The sequence below is a fragment of the Pipra filicauda genome, unplaced genomic scaffold (genome assembly GCF_003945595.2).
Source record: "Pipra filicauda isolate LSUMZ 115617 unplaced genomic scaffold, ASM394559v2 scaffold509_size397805_pilon, whole genome shotgun sequence".
Lineage (NCBI taxonomy): Eukaryota > Metazoa > Chordata > Aves > Passeriformes > Pipridae > Pipra > Pipra filicauda.
In genome coordinates this window covers 147,857-166,299 of record NW_024104653.1, presented here as the reverse complement: position 1 = coordinate 166,299, position 18,443 = coordinate 147,857, and the positions used below count along the sequence as shown (strand labels likewise).

The following is an 18,443-nucleotide window of genomic DNA, read 5'->3' as shown; positions in this document are numbered from 1 at the left end:
ACAATAGCATCAGAGAATGAGCATCAGAGACCTCAGCAGAGCTGGAGGTCTGGTCACCATGCTCCCCCTCACCCCTGCTTTGAAGGGCTGCCTGCCCAATGCCTTCCCATTGCTCCTCCCAGCTCTCTCACTGCTAACTGGGCCTCAGGGGGGCAATGCCAGGTCCAGTGGGGGATGGGGCACCCTGGGCTCACTGTACCCACCAAGAGAGCAGTGCAAGAGGGAAGAAATGCTAGTCCTGCATGCAGTAAGGACAGATGCAGGAGCTGAAGTCAGGCATCCTTAAGTGTAACCATGTAACACTCTGAATTTTCTCATTGAAAATTCCCACCTCCCTTTCTCCTGTTGGCCCAGTCAAAGTTTGGCTCTGGGTAACCTGTGTCTAGCAGGACACTTTTGAGTGCACACACGCAGAGTATCAGCTTAGAAATTACTGCTACTTAAAAATTAATTCCATTTTAAAATTATTCATGCATAAAATTCAGAACTTGGAGGAAGTGTGTTACACTAATCATTTTCTTAGCAAATTATTAACCAGGTTATAGGTGGCACTGCAAAGTGAACCACACAGGACTCATGTGCTCTCTTGAGGGTGCATTGTTCTCACTATCTGACAAAAGGGAACTTGTTGCAGCACAATTGCTAAAATCACAGGTAGTTAGTACACTGAATATCAGTGTCTCCAGGCAAAAAACCACTACCTTGATGACCTTACCTATGTGATTACAGAGGATAAAGGCAGAATACTGCAGGCTCCTGTGTGAGGTGGTCACTGAGAGAGGAGGCTGGGCTCACTGCAACACCTGTGGGAGATTTCTGGAGTGAGAACACCAGGAGAGGGCAGGTGGGGCGATTGTCAGGCTGCACACTATCACGGAATTTCTTGTTGTGGCATATGTTGGGATTCACCGTGTTTTCTGCAGCCATTCTTACCCTGCATCCCGTCCCTACATCTAACCCATGGTCCCTTCTGAAAGCAACCGCACTGAACCAGAACTGGTGGGGACTGCAGACAAGGTGGGCAGTTCTCATTAAATATTATTTAATGCACCTGGAAGCCACATCTGATAAATACCTGCAGTGTGCTGAATACCATCGGAGCCCGCAGCATTTGACCTTGTAACTGAGGAATACTTAGTCCACAAAAGAGAGCCTGAGGAGGACCAGCCTCACAGCTCTCACAAACATTTATCTCATACATTTGTGGGTCAGGCACAGGAATGATTTAAGCAATGCATTCAGCTCTAAAGTCTTCAGAGGTGTTGCAAAGCATGAGTTGTAGGGTTCATTTTTGAAGATTCAATAATTTATTAATCCAGGGATCTCTTCAGTACCTTGTCTCTTCTCTGGATGCAACAGCTTTCTCTAAAAAGCCTTCACAGAGAGAAAGAAGAGCTGTAGCAGATTATAAAGACAATACTGCACAGAACTCAACTGCTTCCTTCCTCTGCAGCAGCTCTCTGTAGATCTCATTATCACCAGCACTGATGCTGTCAGGAGCCCTTTGTCCCATTTCTATCTCAAGTCCTAACAGCCTCAGGGAGAGAACTCTGGTCTTTAAAGCTTTCCAAGGGGTTGATGTTGAAAGGCTTTAATATGTGAGGGTTAAATCCACAGTACGTCCATTGATTTAATTGAAAATTTCTTTATTTTAGCTGACTAAATTTTATCGATAATTCGCCCACATACAAAAGCATGTAACACCCTGCAAATCCACATACTGCCATAATAACAAATAATTCTTTAGCGTGATTTTTTTGTCCCAAAGCGTAAGTAAACCTTTCTTCTTGCAGTTTGTCTGTCACAATTAAATTAATTAAGCTGGACATACCCAGTAATTCCACTTGCAGATCTGATCTATCTTCTTGAAAAGAGCTTTTTATAACAGTTATTGCACTATAATTGGCATTTTGTGTGTTCTTGGACTCTTTTTCTATATTTATTTTATTTTATTTGGACTCTGTGAGTTTTGCCATTTTGGCCTTGGTGTGCTCATTGCTATGACTCACGTATTCCACAGCTACTGCCAGATCTCTGGGTCCAGTATTGTAATTATTGCATTAGGATCTGTCATTATAGCCCTGACTTAATAAATAGCCAGAACAGTGATTAGAATTGCTGATTGATCTGTTCCGTGGTTTTGGACATTCACATCTGAGATGAACAGAGGGATTGTCAGCATTTCAGATTAAATTACTTTTAATCAGTCATTCCAGGTATACTAGCTGTCATATATATATATATATAGTAAGAGTTGCTGTATTTGGTAATCTGGTGATGATCGACTAAAACCATGATTCAGATTCATCTCATAAGCTTCAAAGGAAAGCCCCAGCTCTTCCTCCATGCCCACCTCACTGGAGCCACGCAGATCACAGCAGATGATTGCAGTCTCCTTTAGGTGAAATTCACAGCGTCCTTCAGGAGTGCATCTCAAGCATTGCAGTCCCAGGTGGACAATTAATCTACAGAACCAGATTAGACTGAGTCCAAAGCAAAAAAAAACCCTGAAATGTGCAGAGTATGGATACTCAGCACCAGCTCTCTCACTCCACATCCAGAGGTCAGAGAGTGTAAATGGTGTTTGAGTGAATTGAAGCAACAGCTCCATGGAGCGGATGCTGCTGCTGGTGTTTCTTCATCCCACAGCTTTCCCTGTGCTCTCCCTGAAAGCTCAGGGCAAGCCAGGAGCCTGCAGGGTGAACCAAGAGGGCCAGTGAGAGGATGACTGGGACATGCAAGGTGGAAGCATGTCTTTAAATTGTTTTGGTCCAAAGGCAGTGCTGAGCCTTTCAGAGCAGCAGCCCCCGAAGACAGAATTGCAGTGGTGTCTGCTCACCATAACCACAGGAAAAACAAGGTGACACATCATACCCAACACATGGTTCTTTGTAGCAACTTGTGACAGCTCTGGGGAATGGCCCTATCACATTGTTTTTTTCTTTTTAAAATCATGTTTTAGAAGGAATTTTCATTATCCTGGAAGGAATGGAAAGAGACAAGTGAGGGCGTGAAAACTTACTAGGTAACTTCAAATTTTTATGATGCCATCTATGTATCAAGTGATGCTATGAACACGGATGGGTTTTATCCCTAAAGGCTGTATGATCAACATGGACATTTTACATTTCTTCAAAACCTATTTAGTTTAGATTTGTAGCTTGACTGATATAGAATAGGCTAAAGAAATGTGCTGGTTGCATAGAGCTATACTTTCAATTCTTAAATATAATCTTAAAAATTTCTTTAATCTGTGCATTTTTTCCATTCTTGAATGGGGAAAAGGTTCTGAGAGTTTAAAAGTCCTGAAAACTAAATTCTCTAGACTTCTAAGGGTTGACCTTAGGTTGCATGCCAACAGCTCAAAAGCATTCATTCAAAATTCAGCAACATAGATCTTGTCTGTGCTCTTTTCAAAAAGTTTTGTTTTCTGTTCTTGTCAACACTTTATTCTAGATTAGGAATACCCTTCCAGGGAGTTCTCATTAGCACAGAGTCATACTGCAGTGTGAGCTTTTACCCCTAGAGAACTGTTAGAAGTCATCCACTCAGCAGAGGCAATTCTGGGCAAACACTCAGCAAGTTCACTCCTTTCCAGAGCATTTTCTGCATGATAGCTGTGCAGCTCAAAATAAGAAATCCAGTTTTCACCGTATTAGTGTTTCATCTTGTTGCCTTCATCATCAAGGAAGATGAGCTGCCAGGCTGGAGACTTGGCTTTTCTGAACCATATGCGGGCAAAGTGTAATGACTGTGCCTCTAACCAGCACAGTCGAGAGGAAAATAGCACACTTACACCCAACAGGAAGTGAGGATTAGGATGCACCATGACAGCTACCTGCTTTCTGTCCCTGAAAGTAGCATTTCACTTCTCTCCAAAATTGAGGTAATGGTACTCATCTACATTTCTAAAGTGTTTCCAGGTTAAAGGCCAAATACCTTTTCTAGGAATGATTTATTTTTAACTCTATCACCACAACACCATTTCTATCAGAGGGATACTGTGCAATCATATCTTTGAGTCTCCAAGTGATTCTTGCCTTGCGATCCTAGGTTGCCAAGTAGCCTGTGTTTAGAGATGTAAGGAATCCTCACTGCACTTCTCAAGTAGCAATTTCACCCAGCATTCAAAATATTTTCTCTACTTGAAAACATTTTTAGGCATTTCCCACTGAGGCTCAAAGACATTCATATATTTTATTTATTTTATTAGAAGGCATGTAAGTAAAAACTTGCATATCTGAAAAAAAGATATTAGATAGAAAACAGTAATAAAATTAACATTATTATTTTAAGAAAATTGGTAATAAATACATTTCCTCTCAACATTAAAATGCTTGTTATTTTGCACAACAATAAATACAGCATAGCTCTGGCATGGAGAAAGGCCGAGACTGGATACAAGAAGTCCATGTGGTTTCATAAAAAAGCTCAGGTGATTTGTAAAGGTTTGGCATCCTGCACTTGATGCACTTTGATACAACTTGCACTTTTAATTTTACTATGATTTTTAAACAGTCCCGTAATATTAAAATATGAGAGGAAAATTTGTTTGATTATAGGATTTTTACTTTAAATATTTTCAGAGTAAGAGATGTGTAAACTCACTGAAACTAATCCTCAATAAAAAAAAAAAACCAAACAGGTATCTTGGCGGCTATTCTACAAAAATGCATTTTTTTCAGCTGTGGGTGTCCAAGTCTGACCAGCCAACTAGCAAAGGGCCAATCCCCAGTCAGTTCCTCAATTCTTTACACAGTTTTAAAGAGGAAATATTACTAAGAGAGAGAGTAAAGACAGTAGTATTCACTTCCCAGGTCATGGCATTCAAGGTTCTTACACTATTATCCAAAAGTGAGAGGAGAAAGAACAGGTATTCCAGAACAGTTCCCAGCATAATTTTGGGTCATTCTGGTCTATATGTTACTTTTAAAACTACTGGGGAAAAAAAAAGGAAGAGAGATATTTCCATACACTGTGCTGTTCTTATGCCAGCACATATCATCATAATCACAACTGTGAACCTAAGTCACTGATAGCCCAATCTAATATAGATTGATTGATTGTCCCATGACAAAATTAGATAATGTCCATAAAATGCCACAAGCTCCAGCAGAGTCCAGCACTCTTAAAGTACTGATAGGTCATGGCAAGACTTGGACTTGAGTTTGAAGGCCATGTTCTTGTTGTTCTTGGCAACTATTTTGCCCCAAAAACGCCTGGCTTTCTTGGGGATACTCTCTCTCCGCTTCTGTAGCGCCAGTCGCTTCTCATTCTTTTCCTTGCTATCCCTCCGGAGCCGGACTTGCCGCACGATGCCTTCAAACAGCTCTTTCACATTGTGCTGCACAGCTGCTGAGGTCTCGATGAACTTGCAGTCAAACACAACAGCGCAGGCTCGTCCCTCTGCAAAATTGCAAGGTGGACTTGTCACAGCGGGTCACGAGCCCCAGGGGCAGCAGGAGCGGAAGCGGAACAACAAGCTGCCATGTGTGGAGGAGTCAGAGCCACCAGGGAATTCCTCAAGCTTAATATAGGCCCAGATAAGTCTTTAATCACCTTGTGCTGCCTGTTAGCCCATGATTCATCTGCTCTGTGTCACAGTCCCTTCCCAGAGAGGGGGGGGGCAAATCTCCTCCTAGAAAAGCCCAGGCCCTCCTGCTGGCTGCAAAGGAAGCTGGGACTGACCGACTTGAGCTGAGACACCAAAGGCTGGAAGGCTCAAAACCACAAGGTCATCTTAGATGTAGGCTCCCTCAAGCTGCATTTAAGGGTGACCTGCAGGCATGCAGCACAGCATAGGAGGCAGGGTACCATCCTCCTCCATGGGCTGTGGGTGTAAACAGGGGGCTGGGGACAGTAGCAACTTTGGTGTGAACAGACATACAAAACCCTTAATAAAGGCAGAACTATGTCTGTGGCTTTAGGGGTGCATCTGAAATCATGGTTCTTACCCTCAGTTATGTGAGCCTAAGCTAAGCTAAACCTGACAGCTGTCTTTCACACACAAGCCAATTCATGCTGCCTTCTGGCATGCTGTGAACTCATTGACAGGACCACTAAAGAGACATGAATTCATCTGCCATCTTTCAAAAGAACTTTCAATATAGGCAGAGAGGAATGAGAACCATCCCTGTGCTTTCTATGAACTCCTCACTTCAAACTCTTCACTTGGGGCAACCGTGACAAGAGCCAGAGGAACTGTGCACATACTCAGAGAGAAAAACTAGTCTAGCTCAGTTGGGAAACAGAAGTGCAGAACAGCTGAAGAGAGAAGAAAATGTCAAAACAGAGGAACCCATGTTTCTGACACGCTGAGATCACACTGTTGTGTGTTATGTTGTGTCACCTAAGCCTTGGGGAAGGCTCTCCAGGAGGAGATTTTACTGGTTGCAGATGTCGAGAGTCAGCAGCAGCATTCTCAGCAGTCTCTCCATTCCTATTTATGGGCTTAGTGGTAATTCATTTGTGTGTAGCCAAGGGAAGGCTGTTTTAGTATCCCAAAGCAAGGCAGCAAGGAGACCTCTCCTAAAAGGCTGCACACTCCCTGCCCAGACTAGCAAAACAAAGGTTGAGAGGGAATTTTATTTTGTCAGTGAGGACAGAGAACAGGTTATAAAGAAGAGAGTCTTTGTCAGCAGAATAAAGGGGCTAAACTCATTATACGCAAATATATATTTGGAATCCAAAGGGTTTCCAGCTACTGGAGAAATCACACACTGCAGTGCTCTTACACTAGGAGCTGGAAGGAAAGCAATTCAAGCTGCTTTTATGGTGGTACTTAATAAATATAGAAAAGGGATTATCTGACATATAACAGCGTTACCAAGAGAGGCTTAAGGATGTGGCAGACCCCACCCAGTACTCTGTCCTGTGTTCCAGTCCTCTGTTGTTTTACTGCTCTTTTATTGCCCAGTCCTGATCACAGTGTACTCTGTCAGCCAGAGTTTGCCCAAAAGCTACCAGATGACGTTTAATGTTTATGTTGGGTTTATGCTTATCATTTTCCTTACCTGCCACTGAAACTTCGCGGCACCTGACAAGGTCGCTTTTGTTGCCAACCAAAATAATGGGGATATCCTCTTTCTGGCGTGCTCTGCGGAGTTGTATTCTGAGTTCAGAGGCCTTCTCAAAGCTTGCTCGGTCTGTGATGGAGTAGACAATCAAGTAGGCGTCTCCCACTTGCATGCAGTGGTCCCGAATCCATTCTCCCTCATGCTGTTCAAATGAAATGGTCAGACATCGTTATGCCCAGAGCAGGTTTTACTTAGAAAGTAAAACATTAGAGAATCCAAATACATTCCTGCTGCAAACTGTAATGGGTATGGTTTGAATCACAGTTATACTAAAAGTAATTCCAAAGTGGTGATTGTATGAATACTTCACGATGAAGGAGAGCAAAACCTGCCCCACATAATTTATTGTGCTGGAATGAACACGGTCTGGAAAAAAGCTTGAATGTTTTGTTTTATCATTGAAAAGATGAAGAAGACTTGCACTTCTCAGGCTCACACTGCAGAGCCATTAGGTGTGCTTGCCTTGATGTGGGGGTGGCATTAATCCTATATTTTCCCTGATTTTGCTGTATGGAAAACACGTATTTTCTCTCCCAAAAGATACCTACTTTTGATACTAGCAGTCATTCGTATGCACTTTTCTTTCAGTGTTTGACTAGAACAAAAATAAAGTACCTTATTATCCCACATGTCGAGCAGTATAATGGTTGCACTTTCCCCATCCACCATCAGGGTTCTTTCATATGTGTCTTCTATAAAAAAAAGTAGAAAGGTTGGTAATATATTATTTTGTGGCATCGTGTACATTACAAAAAAACAAGCAGTTGAATATGGGTAACTTGTTCACGGTTAAAGTTATTGAGCCAAATTTTAGACTGGCTTACATTCAGTTCTTTCCTCATTTCCATCAGCACTGAACCTGCACTCTGTTCATTACTGGTTATCTTACTTTCCATGATATATGAAGGAGGCTGAAAGATCAGGAAACAAAATGTTCATTATTTTGGCTGATATTCTCTATCTTATGTGGGAGAGAGAAAATAAAACGAGTGGAAGAAATAACCAAAGGCTGAACATTTGCCCCATGGGAGCTGCAGAGTCCAGTGAGGCTGAGTAATGGAAAATATTTGCTTTCGCTTTAGCATGGACAGTTTACGGGTGAACAGTCACTGCTGCTGAGAGCAATACAGCCAACAGCCTACCAAGCAATGGGGACAGGGTGTGTGAGACAACAGCTGTTGAGTTTCGAGAGATTGAGACTTCTGTTGCACCCTACTTCTCTCCCATTTCTCAGTTTCCCACATCACCTTTGATGTCAAATAGCAAAAGAATCAATAAACCAGAGAAGGTCAGTTATTTTGTACTGAGGCCACAAAAATTCATACCTAGATTATAAACGCTATGTGGCAAAATTCTGCCTAGATCTGAGGAGGCCGTTCCCACTCTGGAAGGGTTGAATTTTGATCACACCTTGCTGTGAAATCTCAGTCTAGCTTCTACTTCAAGTACTAATCTCTCTTCTCTTCCACAAAGTCAGGGCCATTTGGATGAGCGATAAGGGAGTTGGACCCATTTCTAACCTTACATTACTGACCAGTGAAAAAAGCCATTCTTAGGGCTTCTGAACATACCAGCCCTCTAACTGTAGCATTTGAAGAATCTGCCCTAGCCATGCTTGTAGATAGGACTGTGTCTAACCTGTGCCTCATAATACTTCTGCTGGGCATTGATGGAGTGAACTTTCCCCTAAATTGTAATCAGTCTTTCTTCAAAGCCATGAAAAACAATGAGCCAAAAATATTACACATTCAAAATGAAATCAAATAGAGCCCATGCTTGAAACAGCTTAAAATGGCAAGATTAAAAAGACAGAGCTAATCACTACGAGTGTTTTCCCTTGCAAAGACCCAATACCATGACATCTGTGCTTGTGGGTTAGCTTCATCTTGCAGTCACTAGCAAAGCCTGTCCATAAAAGTAGCTGTCCTCCTCCATGAGCTGGCTACCCCAAAACTATCCCCTCTTGTAATAAAATTTCCAGTTTGCAAGCTAAAGTTTGGGGAATCTTTCTTCAAGTAACTGAGCATCTGTGTGAGAATAAGCTCCATGTACACCAGAAGACAACATCCGAAAGGCTCCTTCTCTACTCTGCTACACACGGAGAAAGTACAGATAGGTACTCCTAGAAAATACTATGCCTAAATAGTCATATTCAGCACTGATTTGCACCTTGGTCAATCCTAAAGAACTTCCATAGAATATAAAACACACTGAAAGTGAGATCTTAGTTCATGCTGTGATTATTTTGAAGCTGACACTAAAAATGGAGAGATGTAACAACAGCGAGTTTTCCAGTACCTCAGCAGAGCTGGCCTTGAAAATCTGTCACTGCTACACTCCAAGCAATGTTGTTGGAAGTGCAATCGAAAGAGAAAACTACACAGTTTCACTTGAAGGAGAAGAAAACTGCCTGACAGGGGTGTGCTATGCAAATCAGCTGCACTTTCTGACTGTTCGCCCCACAGACCTACTCTATGTCATTCCTTTAGCACTAGGAAAACTTTTATCAGAGATACTCCAGGCTGAGGAGCTCGTGGGACTACAGGAAAAGGTGATGGCAGAAGTTAAGGCAGAGCACACCTAAATCCATGAACTTCAAATCCCCCAAAGGTATGAAGACCTGTGCCCCCAGTCTGAGACAGCAAGCAGGGAAAACATTATTCTGACCCTCCTGATGCTGGGCTGTATTAAATCCTGGGCAAAACCTCCCCCACCTGGGGAGTTAAAGACAAAAAAAAAAAAGCTGTCCAGCCTATGTCCCACTGAAGGCTGGAAGAGAAGCCCAGAAACTCTCTGTGTTAGCGCTGGCACCATCGCACCAAGGGAGTACAGGCAGGAGAAGAAAGGGATATTGGAGAGACAAAGAAAGTCCTGCATACTTGCAGATAAGCAAAACCAGGCAACAAACTGCATGTCCCCTGAAAGCAACAGTGACTGAATCCTTAGAGCCACTGCAGATTTCTGTGGCAGCACAATGCTTCCACATCAACATCCAGCACACAATATAGCTCAGGACTTGGTGCCATAGCTTCACCTTCTGCATGATCTGATCTTTCAGAATAAAGAACACTTTGCAATCCTAAACAAAGCAGAGGAGGATAGCAAGGGGGAAGCATCAAAGAAAACCCTGTAGCTTGTGCCTTTTCCTCCCCAGTGGGCAACAAGAATTTTCCTGCTCTCTTAAAAGACCTTTATCTGTTTTTACCCTGGGGGAACCTATGCTGTTCAAGTAACATGAAATGAGACTTTTACTCAAAATTTTATATATTTTTCTCAAACTCCATACAGCCTGTGCTGAGGCAATGTATTTATACAGAAAGGCTGAGATGACTTCTAATGGCAAATATTTTGGAGGTGACTTTTTCATTATATATAATTCCTAAATATTTAATTCTTGTAGACCATGAGGACCTTCAGTTATTTTCTCTCCCATACAGAAAGATGGAGTCAGTCACGTGAAGCCAGTGGTGACACAAATGTTGGACCAGCAAGAAAGCTGAAGCAGCCTCTTGTATAGCATCATCACAGGCAGGAATGAGGCAGTTTCCAACAGGTATTTTGGAACGAAATAGCATGGGAATCTGATTTGCTCTCTTTCAGGGACTTTCAGTCATGGTTGGTATCTTACTTATCTCATTTGCCTTTCTTGTCTTCTTAAAAGAGATGCTTGAGTTGAATTAGTTTTGATGATCAGATCCAAATGTTTGCTACCTCTGTTTTTTATTAAATGGCCTCTGTTTCTTTTGTGCCAATTACTACTGGCAGAGCTGACTGCAAACAAACACAAAGACCCCAGGACATAATTACCTACCTCCCAGCACCTCACAGTCGCTGTCGATGCTGTCATGCACCCCTGCAAAGATGTTGGCTAGCGAGGACTTCCCCACGCTGTGCTCCCCGATCAGCACCACCCGGTAGCAGTTGCTGCCAGACTCGGAGGAGATGACAGAGTCAGACGACTCCGAGGACCAGCTCCTTCTGTAATATTCATCAGGACTGATGGTGTATCGCTTCTGTGGGTTGTACTCATTGGAATCTTTCTGGACCAGCAGATTCTTTCCATCAGCAGGGATGCTCCATCGCTGCTGCTGCTGGTGCAGACTGCTATTGTGGGTGCGACGCATGGTAACGTTGTTGAGAGTCATTTTGAACTCCTAGTGAGAAATAGGGAAATAACAAATGTTACCCACAAAACATTTAGAAATGCATTAATGCTCTCTTACGAACTTCAAGGCAGCACATCCTCTGTAGGGACTTAATATATAAGAAAAGTTAGCCTTTCTGCACTCTTTCGTACTTGCTAGTACACAAAGAAATACTACTCATTCGTGAGTCACAGTGTAGAGATAATGCCACCCTCACATGCTAAATCCTATCTTGTTTAGCCTTTACAAGCTCACAGATATGCCAGCTGCAGCCCAGACCTGGAGAGAGGGAGGCATTGCTATGTCCCAGGAGAAGAAGGAAGGGGCAGCGCTCACCACACCTGTTGTACACAGCAGCTGTAGGCCTGCTGAGAGGCTGTCTATGGCAAAGGCAACACTCCCTATCCTTTGGCTTGACTGGAGGCAAACAGAGGCACTGGTCCCAGTTGTCTCCAACTGCCAGTGCAACTAGGTGTATAGCATCTTTCTCACTGTATCAGTTAAGAGCTGAAACTTTTGGGAAAGCAATAAGGCATTAGTCACTGCACTCTTAGACAACCCTGTTATAAGAAAAAAGCCATGCAAGCAAGTCTTGCTATGACAGGATGAGTTTGGATCTTGTCTGTAGCCAGGTAAACAAAGAATGATTCTGCCTCAGAAAGTGACTTTTCGGCTGGTAAGGGACAACACAGTGAAGTCCAACAGCTCTTCTGAGGAGGTACAGGTTATAGCTGCTACAGGAGGTATCACTATCATTACTTTATAGGTATTAAATCAATAACTTCATTTACTGCACAATTAGTTAGATAGTTTCTTGTCTAAGTATAGCGCATAATTACATTTTACTCAACAAACTGTATTTTGCCTTGCTTGGAGGCAGAGAACAGTGATGTCATTCTCACAGGCCAACAGCTACCATTTTTAGGAAAGTTACTTTGATACATTCCAGCTCCCAAAGCGACCGTTATTTAGACATTTTGCTTTTTTGCCATATATCTCTTTTTCTCGGCTCTCTCTTCCACGTTAGTAAATAGGATAAATTGTCCATAAAATGCACCCAACCACTTTCAGGCTTTTGTAGTAGGTGGTGAACAATAAAAAGTACATCAAAGCATCAAAGCAACATGCACAAATTACTATTCTTCTTCACACAAGACTGTCTGAAAACTTCTGTGAATAAGTGCCCAGAAGGACATAGGTCAAATATACAGAAAAAGTACTATCTCAACTTATTATGGCATACACAATATTTTCTCTGTGATGTGCAGTAGTTCAGGGCAAAATGAGATTATATGTGTGGTCCTAGTCACGGTAACTTTGTCAGCAAGAAATATGTCTAAACTAGAAATCATGCACTAAGCAGAGGCTGCTTCACAAACAAAATTAAATATTTATTACACTTGAATTTTAAAATGCATTTTTCCCCTGCAGTATCCCTATTGAAAAGATCAGATGAGAATAGCCAGCTTTGATTCAGTCAAACAACAAAGCATAACTCACAATCTGCAATAAACAATCACTCACAAAACCATCACAAGCACAAACATTTTACGATTTAGCCTCTAACTAATTACCATTCTTCATTAAACAAAGCCAAATGCGTCCCTGTCACACACTGCCTTCCAGGTTCAAACTGGTTTTGATACCCCATACTGCTTTAAGCTGCCTGGGTCTCCAGCACCTTCAGTAAAAGACCAAGTCAGAATCCACTCTGCCTTACTTGTGCCAGGCTCCTCCAGGCAGTCCAGTCCCTCGTTCACACTGCCCTTCTCTCTCAGTGGACTGTGGTGCACTGAGCTGCTCTGCCGAAGTAAATCCTCTCCTGCTTTGGGGCTGCCCCTTTAATTCTTTCTCAGCAAACCTGGTTTATATTAAGCCCATCTGATCAGAGACAGGGCTTTTCCGTGACGTGGTTGGCCTTTCCATACAACAGCCAGCCCCCAGCTGGGAGGAAGCAGACATGCAGAAGAGCAAAAAGTTGCAAACAATCACAGAAGACTCAAAATCATATGATTGCTTTAATATTGCCAGTAAAATAAACGCATTTGTTTCTTCCATGATGAAAACAGGAAAGTGGAACAAAGCAAAATAATACATGCCATTTTGCCTCAGACAGTTTTTATTATATATGTTATCAAAATTAATGATGATTAAAAAGTTGCCTAAGTTTCATTAATGCATAAAATTCTCTAAATATATTATGTATCTCTGTCTGCAAAACACACTTAAGCCCCTGCTGGATAAAACATTTCTTCAGAATAAAATATCTGAATGTTATTTTGGAATTGTCTTAGAAGTAGTAATATTACTGGGGGGAGTGTGAATTGTTAGTTTGTTTGTTTGTTCATTTGTTTTTTAAAGCTCTGATGTTTACAGATCTATTTTTCTCTGTCAGCCTCAAAGTGACTGCACTCAATTTCCTGAACTGCTTAACCAGCTCTCACTTCTGCTGCAACTCTTTACTAGCAAGGGCTGGAAAAGACATAAAAGTAAAAATTCAGTGTTACTGCAGCTGGATATTAGCAAAGATGCATCAGAACACACAAACTCTGCACAAAGACACACGGTGTTGAGGCTGTCCACAGGAAAGATGAATATACAGTGTACATGCCATAGACCCAGGGTGTGGTCCTTAAATTTTTATAGTCTCATAGCTGATTAGCAGAAGACATTTTGCCAGAAGGAAAAAAAATCCAAACTTGTAGTGTGTGACAATTGTAACAACATACTTCTTGATTAACAAATGAAGAATAAGAAACTGTCACAAAACTCCCTGGTAGGGCTACCACAACAAAAAGTATATGTAAACACTGTAGTCAGCTGTCAATTATTCAGGCTCTGGATTAAGTATGATGACCTCAAAACCAAGCTCCTACATCTTTCCTTTATGTTTACAATCTCCTTCTTACTTTATCAGTCCCTGAATCTAATAGGACTAGTTCTTATCCTGCAAGTAGAAAATCCGAACAACTTTGGTTTTGAGGAGGGGAAGAATTCTTTTTCATGCTACAGGCAAGTAAGTCTTTAACTGATGATGTACCTTTATTGAAAGGAGCAATGATATGCAGAAAAGAACATCTCTTTCTGTGATTGTAGCCTAGCACATTCCCCTGCAGTAAAATGGTTTTTCTTCTGCAAAAAGCAGAGCTTTACAAAATTGTTCATTTGAAATCTGCTTGCTTTGTTTCCCGTTTAATTTTACTGAATTCCTGTGTCTTTCATGAGGATTTTCAGGGACCTCCCGAGCCTTTCTCAAGTTTGAAGGGCCAGGAGCTTTTCCCAAAGTAATAGGCACTCATCAACGTACATGGGAATCATGCAGATTCTACCAAGGGTAGAACTGAGCAAAAATATGTCCTGATTTTCTTCACTTGTGTTTCAGTGCTTGGTCCCAGGTCCTGCATCTCCACCTCACTTGTCTCTTACACATCAGCCTCTGGGTCTCTGCTGCTGCATGATACTCCCAAAGATCACAAAGTGCCACCTCCAACTGTGTAGGATGTACAGAGGGGCTTGTAATAATTACTGCACAAAACATAACAACATCTCTGTGAAGGAAGGGTTATGGCATGGACAGTTGTTTGCAAAAATACTTCTGCTGTTGGCATACTCAACTGAAATAGCTCATTTTTTTGAAACATGCTGGAAATCATGAAGGTGAGTGGGTGGTTGGAGTACTGTGCTCTGCACCTCTGGTTTACTTACTCTCTTTAAGTTGTCTGTAATTTGTCACCACTGAGTAAAAGAGCAAAACCTGTCTGCTGCAGGACTGGAGAGATTTATGGCCAGACTGATTTCAGCAGAACTGTAGGCTCTAACATCTCATCCAAGTGTTTAACATACATTATAACAGAAAGTGCAGACAGAAGAAATAAACCAAAGTCAGAAAAGCATTTGTGTTTAGTTGTAGTTACTGTTACATTAGGAATTGCTAGATGTCATCTTTCACATTCTCTTCATAAAATTCAAAGCAGAAAAAGAAAACACGTCTCTCCAGCAACCACACAATATATTTCTTCCATAAAGCCATCCATAAGGGTTGTCCCAACCATGGCATGAAGCGTTTGTACTTAGGGAACTTGCATGGCTGTTTCCCTTTGTACTATCTCTTCTGAGCCTACTCTGGTTTTCCAACTGGACAATCAACTCTCCAGGTCCCATTTTGTACTACTGTCTTCTTCCATATGATGGAGAGTTCTTCCTCAAGGAATACCATCAGCACTCATGAACTTCGATTACTCTATCTGTGGGGAAAACACTTGCTTACTTGTCTTTAAAGTTGGGCAGAGGTGCAGTATTTTCAGCCTTCTGGTACTTACTTCCAAGGGATAACAGCGGGTTGATTAATGAACTGCATGAACTGAGTCCTTTTCATTAGGGCTGAGTATAGGCTTGGATTTCCAAATGCAATCTCATGGATTGATGGAGACCAGTGCAGCCCTGGTCTGTTCAGCCCTTTTTCCCCTCTTTGCTGGGTGACATCTCTTCAACTCAGACTGCCCAAGACAGAGGCAAAAGAAGTGCTCGAACGTAACCACCCAGTGCAATACTAAAATTCAGAGCAATTGTTTTTCACCCATCTTATCCACTCCCTGTTTCAATAATCACATATTCAAGGAAGTCTCCCTGCAGCCAAAATGAAGTAAACATCGTAGAGTAGCAGCTCTGCAATCCTTCCCCAGCCAGTTATGATTAGACAAGGTGATACACAAAGCAATTAGGCAGAAATTTTCTATTGGATATAAAACAGCAGTGATTTTTAACTGACACTTACCTAGCTAGTTTGTATTTATGTATATGAAGACAAAAGTAGTTCCTCAAATCACCTTCTGACATAAGGGTTGTCCATAGAGAAGACCTAAATCAACTTGGAGTAGGAAAGAAATGCAAGGGGAGAGGGGAAATGAAAAAAGAAGGAAAAACAGAGTTCAGATTTATTTTAATAGAAACTGAATGCAACATGTCTGAAAGTGCACTTTCTCCTTGTGCATTTAGTGGAGGAATACATCTTCATTCTTCCCCTCAGAAGACGTGATTTAGTAGACCATGTTCCCAGCAGTGAGTTGCCTGAACAGGCATTGAATGAAGTCCACCCACCTTACTCTCCTCCAGGGTACCGTGGCATTTCACTTTTGCTCTGCCTTTCACATCTGGCAGTGCTCGCTGGCCCTTGGCTATTCTCAACCCCACCAGCAACATCAGCTATGAACAGAAATTAATTTGAGTGCTGGGGTGGATACTGCTGGACATGCTGGGAGTGCCCACAGTCACTACGTGCCCTACGGAAGCTGCTCCATTGTCATCATCCATTCCTACTGCACAGGGGACACAGGTATCTTGGTGAGCAAATGTAGAACAAAAAGCAATAATAGATGTGGGACAAAGCACGATTAGGCCCACAGCAACGGGACCATCAGCTTACTTACACCAACTCATGTCCACAGCTTTGTCTTTGCCTGTCCCAATTCACAGCCAATGACTGGGTATGAAGTCTCATGCTGAGTGAGAAAGGTACAAGGGATCAAATACTTTGAGATTGGGAGGTACAAAGTAGGGAAATGAAGAATTATGTGCCTGAGGTAGACTGCTTAGGGTCTTAAGTGGGATGCAGGGCAGAGAAAGACACTCAGAAATTAAGGAATAATAAAACTCTGATTTGCTTTAAGGAAAACAGTCAGGATCACCTGAAAGTGCCAACATCCAATCTAAAAAAAAAAGCCATTGCTCCCTTCACTGGAGTAGATTTGGTAGACTGTTCCCAGCAATTGCTTGTGGGGAGTGCTGAATTTGTTCTACCAACTTTTTTCCTCCCACATCACAGCAGCATTTACAATTCTTTGACTGAGCACTAAAAGCAGAACACGATCCTTTGGTGAGGGAGCACAAGGATAGGTAAGAAGCAGTGATCTGTAGTCCTTGTGCACGAGATAGCTGTAAAAGCCAGCATTAGAGCTCGTGGGGAATAGGATTGCCTTTAATCAGCTGACTCACTGGAGAACTTCTTATTAGTCTATTACTTGCAGATAATCTGGATTCTGATGAAGCAAAAGAAAAGCGTGTTCTATATCTGCACACTGCAGAGCTCTGTTGACTATAATGGGTGTCCAAAAGGTATTTTCCCCATTAACTTATTAAGCCAGCACAGCTGAAGTCTCAGTAGGGAGTGAGAAATGAGCAGCCAGAGGAAGCAATGCAGTTCAGTTCATCACAAAATACAAGTTACTTTTCAGTCTAGTTAACCGAAAAGAAATTAAAACAACTGTCAGTTTTGGGGGGAGAAAAAAGAGCAATGATAAAAAGCAAATGGCAAAACTGGATTATTTCAGTACTTAGCAAAAGGACTGACTATTTTCCACTCCTGCAGTCAATGACGTTAATGAATTCTGCCAATAATTGTCCAGGGAACAGGATTAAGTCATGTATGACATAAATAGATGTGCTTTTCAATGCAAATAAAAAATCATAATATACTAATAATAGTAGGATGTGAGTTAGACATAAATGTTCTTTGAATACTGAGCTAAAAAAAATCTTCAGACAAATGGCACCAGCACAGACAACTTTTTGCAGTTGATCTTTGTAGTATGCCACAGTCCTCAGTGCAATCAGGTTCAGAAGCCATGGTCTCCTTTGCAGTTGCAAGATTCACAGAATTCAATAACTTGATTTTATAGCACTAAGTGATGCTGGTAATTTAACAACAGGCAATTGCTGCATCAGCAAACCATAGGTTAGGAATTTCAGTAGAACAATGGGCCTCTGATCTTCAGAACTGTTGAAGGAAGACCCAGGAAAAGGTCTGTTGCTCCAAATACCATTTCTTCTTCACTGTGGTGCCCAAGACTCTTACATTAAGTGCAGCCAACAATAATTATCAATACTCAGGCATATTCACACAAAAGTACAAAGGAAGCCCTCAAAAAACAACCAATAGAAGCAAACTTACTTCAAAAATATTCCATGTGGTGGTCAGGTCTTCACTTTGAGGTCTTGATTGCATTTAATTGTTTGCTTATTTATTTATTTATTTGATTGCATTCTACACAACAAGCTTGCCTGGGATAGAAAGAGAGCACCACTGAGCTCTGCAACCCACCTCAGCTTGCAAAACACCTTCTGTTTCATATCATTAAAAAGTGTTTTGGGCTCGTTGCCTGGGTGGAGAAGTCCCATTGCTGGAGCAGGGGCTGACATGGGGTCTTGGGCAAGGCAGGGGAGCCCT

The 18,443-nt window shown here is 41.9% G+C and overlaps 1 protein-coding gene across 1 annotated transcript; it reads right to left on the bottom strand.

Moving 5' to 3' along the window:
• Positions 1–4,221: 4,221 nt before the first annotated feature.
• On the bottom strand, positions 4,222–13,037 carry GEM (GTP binding protein overexpressed in skeletal muscle). The gene is made up of 5 exons (XM_027737384.2): positions 12,942–13,037; positions 10,888–11,230; positions 7,692–7,768; positions 7,014–7,218; positions 4,222–5,406 (listed from the first exon to the last, which is right to left on the bottom strand). The coding sequence occupies exons 2-5, from the start codon at positions 11,219–11,221 to the stop codon at positions 5,129–5,131; spliced, it is 894 nt and encodes a 297-aa protein (XP_027593185.1). The 5' UTR covers positions 11,222–11,230; positions 12,942–13,037; the 3' UTR covers positions 4,222–5,128.
• Positions 13,038–18,443: the final 5,406 nt, after the last annotated feature.

Bases quoted from the DNA above. Each gene is read 5' to 3' on its own strand.
- GEM (XM_027737384.2), bottom strand. From the start codon at position 11,221: ATGACTCTCAACAACGTTACCATGCGTCGCACCCACAATAGCAGTCTG. The intron at 7,769-10,887 runs GTAGGTAATTAT...TTTTTTTTATAG, and splicing joins CGACTGTGAGGTGCTGGGAG to AAGACACATATGAAAGAACC. The intron at 5,407-7,013 runs GTAAGGAAAATG...GCAATTTTGCAG, and splicing joins CCGCGAAGTTTCAGTGGCAG to AGGGACGAGCCTGCGCTGTT.